The 18,195-nt window shown below is 33.8% G+C and overlaps 1 protein-coding gene across 2 annotated transcripts in view; it reads right to left on the reverse strand.

Annotated features, from left to right (window-relative positions):
- Positions 1–18,195, reverse strand: part of CEP83 (centrosomal protein 83kDa) — a 121,844-nt gene that overhangs the window by 82,751 nt on the left and 20,898 nt on the right. For both annotated transcript variants that reach the window (XM_008576578.1, XM_008576577.1), the window contains exon 2: positions 267–540. In XM_008576578.1, coding sequence (XP_008574800.1) covers positions 267–439 — 173 coding nt within the window. In that variant the 5' untranslated portion in view covers positions 440–540. The remainder of the gene's footprint in view (positions 1–266; positions 541–18,195) is intronic.

Genomic DNA, 18,195 nt, shown 5'->3' on the forward strand with positions numbered 1-18,195 from the left:
ATTTAGTCACCTGTATACATTTAATCTTACACATCTTGCTACTTCCAAAATAAGACTTTTATAAATTCATAACCCACTTGACATCATACTTAGTTTTGAACAAAATAATTTTAAAGCAAAAAATCTACTATATTTTAAAAGTTTTAAAGGTATATATTGCAAAATAACAAAGTTATACAGCATGTTCCAGAGCAAACATTCAGCAAAGATAGTTCCAATATATTTTTACGTAACCAAGCCCCCATCTCTAAACTTAAGTAATTTACCTTGTGTGTTCAGCTTTCAGAGTCTGATAATTCTTTTTATGACGTTCACATCGTAACCTTTCATCAATTAACATTTTTTGAAACTCAGATTGAGAACTTGTCAGCACACTGTCTCCACCAGGAGGAAAAATGTTGGGAAAAGTGTCCATACTGGTAAGTGAGCTGACAACCATGTAAAAATAAGTTCTGGCTTTCCTGGTGTTTTAGTTTTCCTTACAAGAGTATTTCCCACTTCTTTCTTGCTAAGGTAGAATCTCGGGAGGCCAAATTATACCTGCACAGAGAAATACATTTAATTAGTAATCAGTGAACTTAAGCTTTTTTTGTTGTTACTAATATTTATCATTTATTATTCTCCTTATCATTTTTATAACAAAGCCCAGTTTTTGGATTTTCAATTGTTCATAAAACAAAATGCAAATATAAAGTTGAATCATACCTTATAATTTTTTCTTTACTTCCACACAATGATTCTATGACTATCAAGGTCACCATCTTTAAGAATTAACCTAACTACACTAGAAGTATAAACTTTTCCAGTTTAGTTACTCCTAGAATCATAAACCACAGAGTCATGTTTCCTGAAGCTATTGTGGTAAATTTCAAGAGTGGATCTTGGTACAAAATTCACACTCCCAAATCAGGGGAAAAGCCATTTAGAATTTGGTAAAATGGCTGGGAAGAATCATAGCCTTCACAAAGTTGACCTTCAGCAAGTAACTATGACTGTGATTAATGCTACTAAGAGTCTTTCATTTGACACAAGGTAAAACTGTACTCAGGCTGCAGACTCACATGAGAACACATAAATATTGATCACCTTCTGTATGTTATACACTGTGCTAAAGAACAGGAAACTAAATTACCTCACCTATCCCCAAAAGCCCTTACCCAGTATTTTGAAAGTAACTAAACGTGCATTGTGTCTAGAAGTAAAAAACGATGAAAAAGTGTTCTTACTGAAAATAATTAAGAACAAAATTTTTAATTAAAATAGTTCTGTCTCCTTTAATTTCATTAATCTTTCCCCAGACCATTACACATATTTTTTTCCTAATAGCCTTTTCCCTTAATCATGGGTTATCAAGAATTACTTTTTCTTACTACAAGAAAAGATTTGGGGCCTGTGCAAACCAATCATTAAATTATTCAGTCGTGCTTGAAATATAGCATCTTGATAAATTAGTGATGTCTGCATATTACATAAGAAAGCCTTTAAACTAAAATTGAGGTTGGTTTCTTGTGAAATTATATTTTAATAGAAGGAGAAAAAGTCCTTCAAGGACACTTTACTCCTTACTCTTATGTTAAGCATGCACTAGGATTTAACCTTTGTAAATACACAGTGCATTATTTGTAGCAGCTACCACAAAATTATCCTGTCAAAAATATACATTTGCCACAGAATTAATGAACTGAAACATAAAACTGACATGTAATTTTGATTCTGCTGTTTGATACAAATTAATTTTTAAGAAATAGAAACATACAATAAACCTGTGTCTACTTTGCAATAATACCAACAAAAAGTATTACAGTACTTCAATTTTATTTAGCTGAAAGCCTAAACTACATTAGAAAAATCAAGAACTATCCTTTAATACCACTACTAGTAAAAGAAAGATTTCAGAGCTAAAAACAACTATTTTTTTCTTTTTTATTCCAGTTAAGTAGACAGTAAATTTTCCCACTGATTTCCACTTTAAAAATTGGAGTTACGTCCCTATGGAAACAAAATTCATTAAGACTTGGATATTTTTGGAAAATAAAGTTAATATTATATTTCTCCTTCCCTTTTGGTACTGAAATCTACTAGAAGTACTTTTCAGTACTTCATCAATTTCAAAATATCCCTTTCTCTGTCACAACCTCATCTCCAATTCTAGTTCCTATGTAAACATATGTGTATAGCCCTTGCTATGTAGTAAATGTTGTTCTCTCCCTCCCGCCCAAAATTTATATGTTAAATTCCTAATCCTCGATGTGATAGTATCAGAAGTAGGACCTTTGGGAGGTAATTAGATTTAGATGAGGATTTCAGGGTAAAGCCCCCATGATGAGATTAGTATCCTTATAAGAAGAGAAGGAGACTAGAGCTTGCTCTCTCTACCATGTGAGGATACAAGGAGCACAGCCATCTGCAAACCAGAAAGCTGGTCCTCACAAGACACTGAATCTGCTAGCACCCTGATCTTGGACTTCACAGCCTCTAGAACTCTGAAAAATAAATTTTTGTTCTTTAAGCCACCCATTCTATGGTGTCTGGTTGTAGCTGTCCACACTAAGACAGATCTTTTATATTAGCCCATATCAGGAAGATCTCTCCTGTTTGAAGACAATGTCTGCAATTTCACTGCCTTTTTACATGTTAATTTTAGTGACTAATAAAGCTAGAATACACTATCGCACACTACCAGTAGGTACCGCACCCAAACACATAATATATTTCCTCTTAAAAAAAAAATCACACATGTAATTTGCACACATGCACACAAAAATCAACACTAACCTTCTTGAAAAGTTACCTGTATCAAAATGATAAATCTGCTTACCCCTTGGCCCAATTCTAGGATTTATTCTACAAAACTTGCTGGTTGAATGTGCAAAGATAATTACTTAATATTCTTTGTGATGCTGTTTTCCATAAAAAATAAAAATCAGGAATAAGTTAAACTTTCCTAAATAAAGTGTATCTATACTATGCATTAAAAAGTATGCACTGAATCTGCCTCCACAGCATAAGAAAAATAAGTATGAATGATATACACACATATGTTTACATATACATAAAGAATCAAATAATATATGTCAAGCTAATAATAGTGGTAAAATCTGGGTAAGTAATAATTGAAGTACCCACAGGACAACATGCACCTTGTACTTTGAACATTTCATTATTAAATTATTGTTTAATAAATTACAAAAAAATTTTCAGGTAATCAGTCAAATCAGCACATTCCCAAAAAAATCTCATTCTCATCTTCTAGTCCCATATCTGCAATTGTCCAACAAACAATTCTACTATCATTCTATATTCAAATTATCTTAAATCAAATTCATCACCCTTTCTTTCAATCTATTTCAACCTCCTGACTTTCCAGCTTCTGGTATTGATATCAGCATTATGCCACCATTCATCCACACTTATTACCTCAAAAGCTGTTTTCTCTCTCAACTTTCTGTATATAAACACCAAATACTCTTCCTTTAAAATATATTGCATTCTCTTCATTCCTACTCACTTCAACAAGTCTAGCTCTTATCACCTCATAAGTAGACCATTATTAGAGCTTTTTGTTATCCCTGCTTCCAGTATTTGCTTTCTCTGGTCCACCCCACAAAGTACTGCAAGATTAATATTCAAAATTCTTAATTTACTTCTCAATCTCTCTCAAAAGCTCCTACATATGAGACAAAGCCAAAACAGTCCAACCTCTTAAAGACCTATTCAATCAGCCCCAATCTACCTTGTTTGGTCTTATTTCCGACCATCTGCCAAGTATACACTACTTGGCAAATATGTACATCGTGCTTTTGTTCATGCAGCAATACTAAAAAGAGAAGAGAAAAAGGAACAAAAGAAGTATTTGAAACAATAATGAATGAGAATTTCCCCAAATTAATGTCAGATACCAAATCACAGATCCAGGAAACTCAGAGAACATGAAACAGGATAATGGCCAGAAAAACTACACCTAGAAATATCATTTTCAAACTACAAAAAATTAAAGGTAAAGTAAAAAACCTGAAAAATGCCAAAGGAAATAAACATCTTACATATAGAGGAACAAAAATAATAATTACATCTGACTTCTCCTCAGAAACCATGCAAGTAAGAGAATGTAGAGTAAAATACTTAACAGTATTGAGAGAAAAAAACTCACCAACCTAGAATTTATCCAAAATGAAGGAGAAATAAAGGCTTTCTCAGACAAACATTGAGGGAATTTGTTACCAGTAGACTTGCCTTGCAAAACATGCTAAAACAAGTTCTTTGGAGATAACGAAAATGATGTACGTCAAAAACTCAGATCTATATAAAGAAAGGAAGAGCATCAGAGAAGAAATAAGTGAAAGTAAAATTAAAACTTTTCTTTTTATTCTTAAGTGATCTAAGAGATAACAATTTGTTCAAAATAATAGCATCAATGTATTTGAATATGTATGTTTATGTATATATCTTATAAATCTATATATATGCACACACATACTTATGGATGCATACATAAGTGAAATGAATGATGGCAATCATACAAAAGTGGGAGAAATTGTGTGTGTCCGTGTGTGTGTGTGTGTGTACACAGCAATATAGTGTTATTTGAAAGTAGACTTGGATGAGTTGTAAATATACATTGCAAACTCTAGGGCAATCACTAAAAAAAGAAGTATAACTGAAATGCTAGAAAGGAGAGAAAATGGAATCATAAATTGCTCAATTTAAAATCACAAAAGGCAGAAAAAAAGTAGAAGACAAAAATAGAAACCAAAAAGAAGGAAAACAAACAGAAAACAGTAACAAGTACGGTGACATTAATTCAACTATATCAATAATCACTTGAATGTGAATGGTCTAAATGCACCAATTAGAAGACAGAGACTATCAGAGTGGATCAAAAATAATACCTAACTATATGTTGTCTAAAAGAAACCAACTTTAAATATAAAGACACATAAGGATTAAAAGTAAATGGATGGAGAAAGATATAACATACTAACACTAATCAAAAGAAAGCGGAAATTATTATATTAATTTCTGCTATGGACTGAATATCTGTGTCCCCCCAAATTTTTATGTTGAAAGCCTAACTCCTAAGGTGATAACATTAGGGCATGGTGCCTTTGGGAGGTGATAAAGTCATGAGGACAGGACCCTCATTAACGAGATCAGTGCTCTTATAAAAGAGGCCAGAGAGCTCTCTTAGCCTTCTGCCATGTGACGAGACAGTAAAAAGATGGCTGTCTATAAACCAACAGTTGGGTTCTCACCAGACTTGGAATCTGCCAGCACCTTGATCTTGAACTTCCCAGCCTCCAGAACAATGAGAAGTAAGTTTCTGTTGTTTATCTAACACCCAATCTGTGATTTTTTTGTTACAACAGCCTGAACAGACTAAGACAATTTTGGACAGAGCACACTTCAGAACAAAAAAGTTATCCTGATAAGAGGGGCATTACATAATGATAAAGAGGTCAATTATCCAAGAAGAAATAACAATATTTGATGTGTAGACAATTAACAACACAGCATCAAGAGGCAATAACTAATAGGACTGAAGGAAAAATAGATGAATCCACTATCAAGTTGGAGATTTCAACACCCCTCTATCAGAATCAGACAGATCCATCAGGCAGAAATCAGCAAGTACATAGTTGAACTCAACAATACTATCAATCAACCAGATATAATGAACGTTTTATAGACTACTTCATCCAATAACATCAGAATACACATTCTTCTCAAGCTCACATGGAATATTCAATAAGATAAGCCACATTCTGAGCCATAAAACCCACCTTAACAAATTTAAAAGAATAGAAATTATACAATGTCTACTCTCAAACCATAACAGAATTAAACTAGAAATCAACCACAGAAATATACCTTGAAAATCCCAAAATTCTTGGAGATTAAACAATGCACTTCACAAAGGTCACAAGAGAAATTTTTAAATATTTTGAACTAAATGAAAATGAAAACACAATTTATCAGAATTTGTGGGATGAAGCAAAAACATCAAATTTCTAGTTTTCAATGCATATATTAGGAAAAAATAAAGATCCAAAATCAATCATCTAGTCTTCCATCTTTGGAAGCTAGAAAAAGAATACATTAAATCCAAAAGCAGAAGAAAAATAATAAAAATTACAACAGAAAGAAATCAATGAAATTGAAAACAGTAAATCAATACAGAAAACCAATGAAACCTAAATCTGGTTCTTTAAAAAGATAAAATCAATAAGCATCTTGCCAGGCTAACTAAAAAAAAGAGAGTACACAAATTACTAATATCAGAAATGAAGAAGGATACATCACTATAGATTCCATGGCTATAACAAAGATAATAAAGGAATACTATGAACAACTCTATGCCCACAAATTTGATAACTTAGATGAAATGGACCAATTCCTTAAAAGACACAACATGCAAAAACTTACATAAGAAAAAATGGACAATCTGAGTAGGCCTATATCTGTTTCAAAAAATGAATTAATAATTAATAACCACCCAAAACAGGAAGACCAGATCCAGATGGGTTCACCAGTGAATTCTACCAAACATTAAAGGAAACAGTTACACCAATTCTCTACAATCTCTTTAAGAAGACAGAAGCAGAGGGAATGCTGTCAGAGCATCACCCTAATACCAAAATCCAGCAAAGACATTGAAAGAAAATAAAACTACAGACCAGTATCTGTCATGAACACAGATGTAAAAATCTTTAACAAAAAATTAGCAAACACAATCCAACAAAGTATAAAAAAATTACACACCACAACCAAGTGGGATTTATCCCAGGTATGCAAGGGTGCTTCAACATTTGAAAATCAAGTAATGTAATCAAACATCAATAGACTAAGAAAGAAAAATCACATGATCATATAAATAGATGCAGAAAAAGCATGTGAAAAAGCCCAACACCCACACATGATTTTAAAACTTCTCAGTAAACTAGAAATAGAGGGGAATTTCCTCTATGTGAAAAAGAACATCTACAAAAAATCTACAGCTAACATCATATTTAATGGTGTGAAACTCAAAGCTTTCCCACTAAGATCAAGAACAAGGTAAGAATGTCCCTTCTCACCACTGCCTTCAGCATCATACTGGAAGTCCTAACTAATACAATGAGACAAGATAAGAAAGGCATACAGACTGGAAGAAAGAAAACTGTATTTGTTTGTAGATGACATGATCATTCATGTAGAAAATCTGAGAGAACTGACCAAAAAAAAAAAACCTCTTGGAACTAATAAGCATTATGGCAAGGTTGTAGGATTTAAGGTTAATAAACAGAAGTCAATAGCTCTCCTATATACTAGCAATGAACAACTGGAATTTGAAGTTAAAAACACAATACCATTTATGTTAGCACCCCCAAAAAAGAAATGATTAAGTAGAAATCTAATAAAATACGTACAAGATCTGTATGAGGAAAACTACAAGACTCTGATGAAAGAAATCAAAGAACCAAACATATGGAGAGATATTCCATGTTCATAGATAGGAAGACTCAATATTGTCAAGATGTCATTTCTTCCCAATTTGATGTACAGATTCAACACAATCCAAATTGAAATCCCAGCAAGTTATTTCATGGACATCAACAAACTGATTCTAAAGCTTATCTGGAAAAACAAAAAGATCCAGGATAGCCCTCACAACAGTGAAGGAGAAGAAGCAAGGCAGAAGACTGACACTATCTGACTTTGAGGTTAATTATAAATCTATAGTAATCAACACAGCATGGTATTGGTAAAAGAATAGACAAATAGATCAATGGAACAGAATAGAGCTGAGAAACAGACCCCCATAAATATAGTCAAAGGGTCTTTAACAGGGGGGCAAATGCAATACAATGGAGAAAATATAGTGTTTTCAACAAATGGTGCTAGAACCGACGGACATGCAAAATATATGGATCTAGACACAAACCTTCTACCCTTCACAAATATTAACTCAAAATGGATCATTGACCTAAATGTAAAACTCAAAACTATAAAACTCCTAGAAGATAACATAGGAAAATATCTAGATGACCTTGGGTATGGCAATGACTTTTTAGATACAACACCAAATGCACGATCCATGAAAGAAAAAATTGATAAGTTTGACTTCATTAAAATGAAAAACTTCCGCTCTGCGAATGACAATGTCAAGAGAATAAGACAAGCTACAAAGAGAAAATATTTGCAAAAGGCGTATCAGATAAAGAACTGTGACATAAAATAAACAAAGAACTCTTAAAACTCAACAATAAAATACTTGAAGTGGAAAGGGGGAAGGGAAGTAGGGTTAATGAGAAAGGAATGAGAAATTGGTTAACTGACACAAAGAATGCTTATGTATTGTAATGATGAATAAGCTAACTATCCTGATTTGACCATCACATATAGTACACAACTACTGATAGTCAACTTTGTACCCCACAAATATGTATAATCAATTATGCTTCAATAAAAAAGAAAAAAAAAAAAAAAAGAAACCTCAACAATAAGAAATCAACCAAATTAAAAAATGGGCAAAAGACCCAAACGGACACTTCACCAAAGAACATAATACGGATAGCAAATAAGCATATGAAAAGATATTCAACATTACATGTCATTAGGGAATCTCAAAACAACAATGAGATACCACAACACACTTATCAGAATAGGGAAAAACTAAAACACTGACAACACCAAATGCTGGTAAGGATGTGGAGCAAAAAAAAACTCATTCACTGCTGGTGGGAATGCAGAATGGCACAGCTGCTTTGGAAGACATGTTGACGGTTTATTACAAAACTTTTACCATACGTTCCTTGGTATTTATCCAAATGAATTGAAAACATGTCCACAAAAACCTGTACATGCATGTTTATAGCAGTTTTATTCCTAATTGCCAAAATATGGAAGTAAAAGTCCATAGTTGAATGGATAAATAAACTGTGATACATCCAGACAATGGAATACTATTCAGTGCTACAAAGGAATGAGCTACTGACTTATGAAAAGACAGGGAGAAACCTTATGTGAATATTATTAAGTGAAGGAAGCAAGTATGAAAAGATCACATACTGAATGATTCAACTATACTCTTATGACATTCTGACAAAAAGCAAAAACTATGGAGACAGTAAAAAGATCAGTGGTTGCCAGGGGTGGGAAGGAAGCAGGGATGAATTGACAGAGGATTTTTTTAGGGCAGTGAAACTTCTATATGACACCATAATGGTGGACACATACTAATAAACATTGTCAAAACCATTAGCATCAATAATATCAACAATGAATGTTAAAGTAAACTATGGACTTCGGTTGATAATGATGTGTCAATGTAGGTTCATCAATTGTAACCAATGTACCACTCTAGTGTGGAATGCTGACAATGATGGAGGCTGTGAGTAAGGACAGGAGGTGTATGGGGACCCTCTATACTTTCCAATCAATCTTGCTGTGAACCTAAAACCGTTCTAAAAAATAAAGTCTATTAAACAGAAAGAAGAGAGAGAGGAAAGGAGGGAGAGAAGGAGGGAAGGAAAAAAAAGAATACAAGACAGAGACCATACATGGCCTAGAAGTCTAAAATATTTACTGACTCTTTATTGCAAAATTCTGCTGAACCCTTCTCTAGGATAACCATTAAAGAATGCTAAAAGGGTGGGGAAAAAAATTAAAATAAACATCCTAAACCATGGATTCTCAACCTCAGCACTACTGACATTTTAAAGCATATAATTCTTTGTTGTTGGAGGGCTATCTTGTGCATTGTAGATTGCTCAGCAACATTCCTAGTCTTCCCCCCATTAGATGCCAGTAGCACTACTCCCCCCAGTTGTGAAAGACAAACATCTCCACATATTGCCATATGTACCCCCATCTCACCCCCACCCCTCTTTTTGAGAACCATTGATCTAAAAGAAGGGAAGAAAGAAGAAGGAACCTAAAAAAGTAGGAAAACAGAAATAGTAATGCAGTAGATTAATACAAACATAACAGTAATTACATTAATGTATACAGAATAAATGCTTCATATAAATTGGAGAAACTGACAAATTTAAAAGGAAAAAAACAGAACCCAACTATATGCTCTTTTACAAAACACACTTGAAACATAAGGACACAGAAAGGCTGAAAGAAAAAGAAAGGGAAAAGTAAATATTAATCAAAAGATAGACAGTAGAATGATATTAATATAAGATAAAGTATATTTTAAGGCAAAAAATCATTACTAGAGATGAAGAGAGACATTCATAATAATAAAGGTTAAATACACCAAAAAGATGTGACAATTTTAAATTTATATGCAATCACTGTAGCCACTAAACACATAAGCAGAAGTTGTCAGAACTACCAGAAGAAATAGACAAATTCAATCATGGATAATTTAACCACTATTCTTGGTAACTAATAGAACAAGCAGATAAAAAATAATCGGTACGAATGTAGACCATTTAAACAACACAATTAGCCATCCTGACCTGACATATAAAAATCTATACCCAACATCTAACTATAGAATACACATTCCTTACAAGCATACAAGTAACATTTATAAATAATGACCACATGCTAGGTTTTAAAAAAATCTCAAAAACGTTAAAAGATCAAAATTATTCAGAATATGTTCTCCAATCACAATGCAACTAAATTAAACTATAACTTAATAAAACGAAATAACTTATAAGTCAGAAAAAAGGTTACAACAGGAATTAGAAAATATCTAGAAATAAATGAGAACTAACATTACATATTAATTTATGGAATAAAGACTTTTGCTTCCAGGAAGATGGAGCAGACACCCATTTCCCTATTGCAACTACTGATACAACCAAAAGTCCTGGGCATTGCATATATTACAAACATAAGAGGACTCTGAAAAATGGACATGAGAAGGTCGATTAACTAAGGACCTCAGGATGTAAGAACACAGTGGTGAGCTCCCTGGGATTTCTTTTTCCTATATTCCAGACTTAGAGCTGAAGAAGCAAGCTAGAAACAAGGAAACACCAATGGATTCAGACAAAACAAAAACAAAAAAACGTTGAACGAAAGCCTGTTCTCTAGCCAAAGGAACAAGAAAGGGGAAGCCTAGCAAGACAGAAAATTTTTAGATAATTACAACCTACTCCAGACAAATAACACAGAAAAAAATAGTGGCTCCACCCCCCACCCACACAAGCAAAGGCCAAGGAAGGAAGCTAGCTTCCACTCTTGCCAAGCTGTAACAAAGTACCCCAATACCTGCCAGGATGGTATATAAGAAGACTTGAGTAGTGGGGACGTTCATGCTTGCTAAGCAGTAATAAAACACCATGCTCCTGCAATGTCAATGGAGACCACGCAGGAAACCTGAACTTTCACCCCCACCAAGAGTAAGGGAGAGCACCTCCCTTACATTACTAAAGTGCTGTCACAGAAGGCCTAGTGGAAATGTAGAATGGGCACTACCACCCCAGCAGTAATGAGGCTGTCCTCTCCAGGATATCAGTGGAACTCACGTGAGAAGCCAGAACTCAAGCTACCCAGCAATAGTAAAGACACCCTCCCCCAAATGAGGTGTCAACAGAAGCCAACCTTGACTTCTAACCTCATCTGGCAATAATGAGGTGGCGTGTCTCCATTTCCCCTGCCGGAGCAGTCAGAAAGAGCCAGCTAAAAGAGAAAGTTTAAATAGGATCCATAGTCTCATAATATAATAGCCCAAATGTACAGTTTTCAACAGAAAATCACTAGTCATACCAAGAATAAAGAAGATTTCAGAATAAATGAAAAAAGATAATCAACAGATTCCAATACTGAGATGACAGAGATGTTAGGGTTATCTGACAAAGATTTTAAAGCAGTCATGATTAAAAACGCTCCAATAAGCAATTGCAAACAAGCTTAATTTAAAGGAAAAAAAGAAAGTCACAGAAAAGAAATACAAATCTCAACAAGGAACAGAAGACAAAAAGAACCAAGTGGAAATTCTGAAAAACTGAAAAATGCAATGACCAAATAAAAATTTCAGATGATCTCAACAGTAGAAATAGAGAGGAAAAAGGAGAGAAAAGAATTAATGCACTGAAACAACAGAAATTACCCAACCTGAACAATAGATAGAAAATAGACATAAAAAGCAAATAAATAACAGATCTTCAGGGACCTTTGGGACTAAAATAAAACATCTACTATTCCTGCCATCCAACTATGATTTCATTTATATGAAATATCCAGAATAGGTAAATACATAGAGACAGAACATAGACAGATGGTTGCCAGGTACTGAGAAAACAGGGATTTACTTCTTAATCCCCGGTACAAGGTTTTCTTTGGAGTATGATATGGGTTGAAGACATCTATCTGATAAACTGATGCCTTCAAAAATTGACTGTCTTTTGTCTTACTGACAAAAAGAGTACAGTAAACACCATGCTTGATTTTAAAATATTAAAATGCCTGCCTTTGACAATGTGATCAAGACAAGGAAGTCCATTGTTGCCACTTCTATTCAACATTGTACTGAAGATCTGGAAGACAAAGAAATAAAAGATATAAAAATTGAAAACAGAAAAATAAAACTTTCTTTATATAGAGAGGTTCTGATTGTATATGTAAAAAAAATGTAAAAGAGTTTACAGAGAAATAACTAGAAAAAGCAAGTTAACAAGTGTGCTAGATAGATCAATATAAAAAAATTAATTGCCTTCTATATACCAGCAACAAAACAAAATATCTTTAAAGATATTCTTAATGATACCATCAAAAATATCAAATACCTAGGCAAAAAGACGTACAAACCGATATATGGAAAAGTTATGGTTAACTATTGAGAGAAACTAAAAAAGACCTAAGTAAATAGAGACACATTCCAAGTATATGGATTGGAAAACAATATTCTAAAGGTATAAATTCTCAACAAACTAATATATAGATGATGCAATACCAATCAATATCCAAACATGAGTGTGTGTACATGTGTGTGTGAAACTTATCATGTTGATTCAAAAATTCATATGGAAATGCAAAAGGCCAAAGCCAACAACAGTAGAAACTATTTCAAAGAACAAGATAGAGAGACTTCATTTATTGGATATTAAGACTTACTACAAATCTACAGTATGGTATGGTATGCCACTGACTTAACTATAGACAAAGAAACCAATAGAACAGAATACAGCCCAGAAAAAGAACCACCTATACAAGACAGTTAAATTAGAAGAAAGGTGGTTTTGGCTGAACAGTGAGGAAAAGAAAGCCTTCAAAAAATGATGCTGGGACAACCAGATCAGCTTGTAGGCAGGGAAAAAAATTTTAAGCTTTTCTTTATGTTATATTCTAAAATTAATTCTAGTTGAACTGGAGATCTAAATGTGAAAAACAAAAGAACAAAGTTGCTAGGATATAGGAGAATATCTTCAATAACTTAGGGCAGAAAAAGTATACCCAAAAGGCTAAAAAGAAATTCCCTGATAGTGAGATTACGTACCTTTTCTTTGTTTACTGGCCATTCAGATATATACTCTTTGTGAAATGACTATTTGAGTCTTTTGCCCAATTTTTTCTACTGAATTGTCTTTTTTACTTAACTATATGTAGGAAATCCTTATAAAATTAAAATCACCATGAGAAAACCAAAAAGACTGACAATAACAAGTTTGGAGAGGATGGGAAGCATCAAACTGTAGTGTAAATTGGTATATCCAGTTCCTCTAGCCTCAATTTACTTTTCTCATCCTATTCAGAAACTGAGGCTTCCAGACTATAGTGGGCTGAATGCTAGCCCCCCAAAAGATGTCACCTCCTAATCTCCGCATTCTATGAATATTACTATAAAGTAAAAGATGTGAATTAATTAAGGATTTTAAGAGGAAGAGCTTATCCTGGATTATACGGGTAGGCCCTAAATGAAATTGCATGTATCCTTGTAAGAGAGGAGGAGAGGGAGTTTTGAGACTGAAATGAAGGAGGCAGTGTGACCGTGGAGGCAGAGATTGGTTAGATATAGCCAGAAGCCATGGAATGCCTAGAGCCACAAAGAGCACAGAAAGGATTCTCCCCTGGAGCCTTTGAAGGGAATGTGGCCCTGCCAACAACTTGATTTCACACTTCTGGTCTCTAAAACCATGAGAATAAATTTTTGTTATTTTAAGCCATACAGTGTGTGGTAATTTGGTACAGCAGCCATGAGTAAGTAATACACCAGCTTTCTCTTCTATTCATAGTGAATTTTACCCAAACTCAAAATTTCTACCACAATCTAAAATTCTTGTCTAAGGCCATACCACCTTGAACTCTCCTGATCTCATCTGATCTTGGAAGCTGAGCAGAGTTGGGCCTGGTTAATACTTGGATGGGAGACCACTTGTGAATACCAGGTGCTGTGGGCTTAAAAAAATAAAAATAAATAAAAAATAAAAATAAATTCCTATCATTGTCAGACTTCTCTAATTCCAAACACTCAATATACAGCTATCAATTACTCACAAGACACCTAAACATGTAATAGTCACTCAAAATGCAAAATAAAACAATCTCTATTGTGCAGAGTTTACCAAAGAAACTCATAATGCACATTTTTTAAAGTTATGTACATAGTTAAAACAGTAATTTAAAAAAATAATGGGAAGGGGAGCATTATCTTGGTCACCTTGTTGATCAGTGAGCACTTATTAGATGGGCTAATCTCTGTGAAAGGCAGTTTTAAAAGACTAGCACAACCCTTTTCAAAATTCTTCATCTTCCTCTCTTTGCAACTATTACAATCACATAATCACACCCACATGTCCTCCCTACCACTTCTTTTGACTGGTTCCAGCTCTACAAACCTACATATGACATTTTCATTTGCACAGGCACTATAGTTCTTAAGCAGTGACTGGTACAATGTCTGCCCAAAAGTATGGTAATTCAAAATATCGAAAAGCACAGCTGCGGATGCTCATGGAAAGCTTCCAAAACACATTCCATTAAAAAGGACATGCTATGCCTTTAACACTTCAAAACAATCCTTTAAATACTACATGCCCTCAAAGTGAATGTTGTTTTTTAAAAACAAGATTAAAAGTCTAGGGAGAAGCTACATCAGGCATTTACTTCACACTTATAAACAAAACATTAGAAATGAGTGTCTTCAAAATCCAGAGAGAATCCTATACTAGTCACCCAAAAGGCCTTTGGATGGCCATCCCAGGATGTCTTGTGTACACAAAAAAGTCACAACTTGACACCCTGCCAAAACCTGAAGTGCAGCTGGGAGCAGATCCTTCAAAGCCCTGGTAAGGTGCCAGGCCCCACAATTGTGATTTAGAAAGAAACAGGGGAGGGCAAGGAAAGAGGAAAGGAAGAAGGTATGTATTAGAGTGGTTAGCAATCAACCACCAAGCACTCTGAATTAAAATGTTATTCTATTCTTATAATTGTACTGTCTGCCACTGCACAGCTTAATCTATACAAAAGAATTCTGGAAAGCAGGATGTAGTAATCGGTCAACTTCAAATGCTTGTAATAAATTATGAAAGTTTCTGAAAGGCAAAGATGACTCTTGCTCAAAGTGTACTTCAAATTTATTTTCATATTTCTTACTGTAGGCACTGTTACATAAAACACGGGGCCTTTCCAAAAGATTTATGAGCACTCAGTACGGGGTACTTCAAAAAGTTCATGGAAAAATAGAATTAGAAGATAATATGAATCTTTTGCTGAAGGGTATTTTTCGAAGTACCCTCATACCTTTGTGAGTGGTAGAGTCTTCTTTGCTCACAGTTCACTCTCCTGAAACAGAAAGAGCTACCTACTATATTGTTCCTAATACACAATAAAGACTGTCTACTGATCCAACAATACATCCTAAAATTTTTAAAAATAAATCCTGACTTAATTTCATTTCCATGAGATTTATGTCTTAGTCTGAAAAGCCAAATAAAAGGAAAAATTGATGTTAGGAGTTCAACGGATATTTTTACTGCAGTTGACACAACATTCTCTTTTTCATCTTTTAGAATGTCAGAAAGAAACTATAAAATTTTTCACAGCCAGAAACAGGAGATAAATGAAAGTCATCAAGACATACAGGTTAATTTTAAAACCATATATCTTTAAAACAAAAAAGCAATTAAACAACCACTATTTATTGCGTGGTCTACTTACAGTAAGAGGGTTTTGAGGGATATGAAGAAATATACAGACCGTCAAGTCAAGCAGACTTCTCCTCAGCAAAGAAGAGTCTGCCCACATTCAGAATACTATGAATATTTTCTAAGTTCCTATTATATGCCAGACACTTTGTTGGAAACAGGGATACAGAAATAAATAAAAGAAAATCCTTGTTCTCAAGGAGTTCGTGGTAGTCGGTGGAACATCCACAATAACCAACAATTGCTGACTAAATGAGGATGAGAGAATATGTAATATTTATTAAATCATTTTTGGATGTTATAAATTTTTACCATGTGCATTTATTATCTATTGAAAATAATAAATTCAGAAAGTTGAAAAATTATAAAATATTTTAATGTATTTATAGGTAGTACGGATACACAGGGGAGAGAGCCCTAATTCTGTTAAAGAGGCTATCATGGAAGACTTCACAAAGAAGGTAATTCTGAGCTAAACCTGAAAAAGAGATGCAGGGAAACATCAAGTACACAGGCATGGAGATGGAAGAGAACATTAGGGGTTGAGGATAGGGGAGGGCAGTACAGTCTGGAGAGGTAAGTCAGGGCCTTGAAGGCCATGTGCAGAAAACTGGAGTTTATTCTGGAGTCCTGGAGAGACAATAAAAGATGTTAAACTTGTGGATGGCAGGAGGACAGTACAGAGTGGGATCACTTCAGAAAAATAACCAGGTTATTCAAGGTGTGAATAGATTTGGGGAGAAAGAAAGGTATGAGAGAGCAAAAGAGAAAAAGATTAAAACCAAGAGAGCAGTGATGAGCACCTGAACTTAAGACAGTGGCAGCAGGTAGCAAGAGGAAATAATCTTGAAAATGAATTTAGAGGCAGACAGAACAAAAGTTAATAGTGAGATATTGATATCCCTTTCCCCTCAAAAAACGAAAACTATTTTAATGTCACTAAGTTAAAAGGCCAACCAGGAAACCAGGACACTAAAAATAAAACAGCAAACAAATGAAAAAAAAAAAACTAAAATGGAATCCAATTAAAGTGGAAGAGAGGTTGTTTCAAAGATTACAATTACTTCAAGCACTAATCCTGGATAAGAATGAAGCATCAAGCACAGCGACCTTTGCAAAACATCTGAGTAAACTGCAAACACCATCACAGTAAAACTCTCAGAATACCCACCTTTCTTTCATAGGGATTTTATAAGAAAAGAGGTAAACTCTAAAACTGGCTCTGTCAGGAACAAAGACGTAAAATAAGAATTTTGTTCCTTAAATGTCCACCTGCTGCTACTCCTCTTCATTCTTTCCTTCAAACAAATCATCTCTATAGCAACACTCCTAAGAAATTTGTGGGTGGAAAGCATATGTTTGTGGAAAAATATGAGAACTTAAAAACATGAACTACTTTATTTTTTCCTTTAATACAAGGGATATACAATGTATCTTAATAGACAACTGAAAAATAAGAAACAGATATGAACCAGAAAAAAATATTTTAAAACACAAAAAAATGTAAAAATTTTACAACTGATGCTGTACATGTTTACATGAATATTCTTTTTATAGGTTACAATGACACCTTGTGGTAAGACTTTTTCAAATTACACAAATTATCTTTAAAAATATTTTCACAGCAGAGATGTAGGAAAATGGTTTAGAAAACAGGAAGAACTAAGAGCACAGTATAGAGGTGGTATGGACATGTACAATGATCCACTTGGAAAATTAAGGGCAAAAAATGGAACTTTAAAAAATGTCCCAATATTAGGTGGGTAAAACTACCTTACAAACTGTAAACATAAAGCCTTACACAATTCTCTCCACTTGAACTAAAATTATTAATACAACTAAGCTTTTTAAATGATGCAAAAAAGAATCACTTTTGTTATCTGGGGCAAAACATAACACTGGCAATCCCATTACATGAAAATATTGATAGATGATTTAAAAACTATGAAAATAAAATAACGTCATCACTCCTTTCTTACCAATTAAAAACAATAGACATAAAAAATAAATAAAAAGAAAAACAATAGATATCACATTAAACATTTCAATTTTGACTAATCTAATAATCAAGAGAGTAATTTACAATTATCTTTCATCAAGTTTACTG

Source organism: Galeopterus variegatus, unplaced genomic scaffold, assembly GCF_000696425.1.
Source record: "Galeopterus variegatus unplaced genomic scaffold, G_variegatus-3.0.2 Scaffold1368, whole genome shotgun sequence".
NCBI lineage: Eukaryota > Metazoa > Chordata > Mammalia > Dermoptera > Cynocephalidae > Galeopterus > Galeopterus variegatus.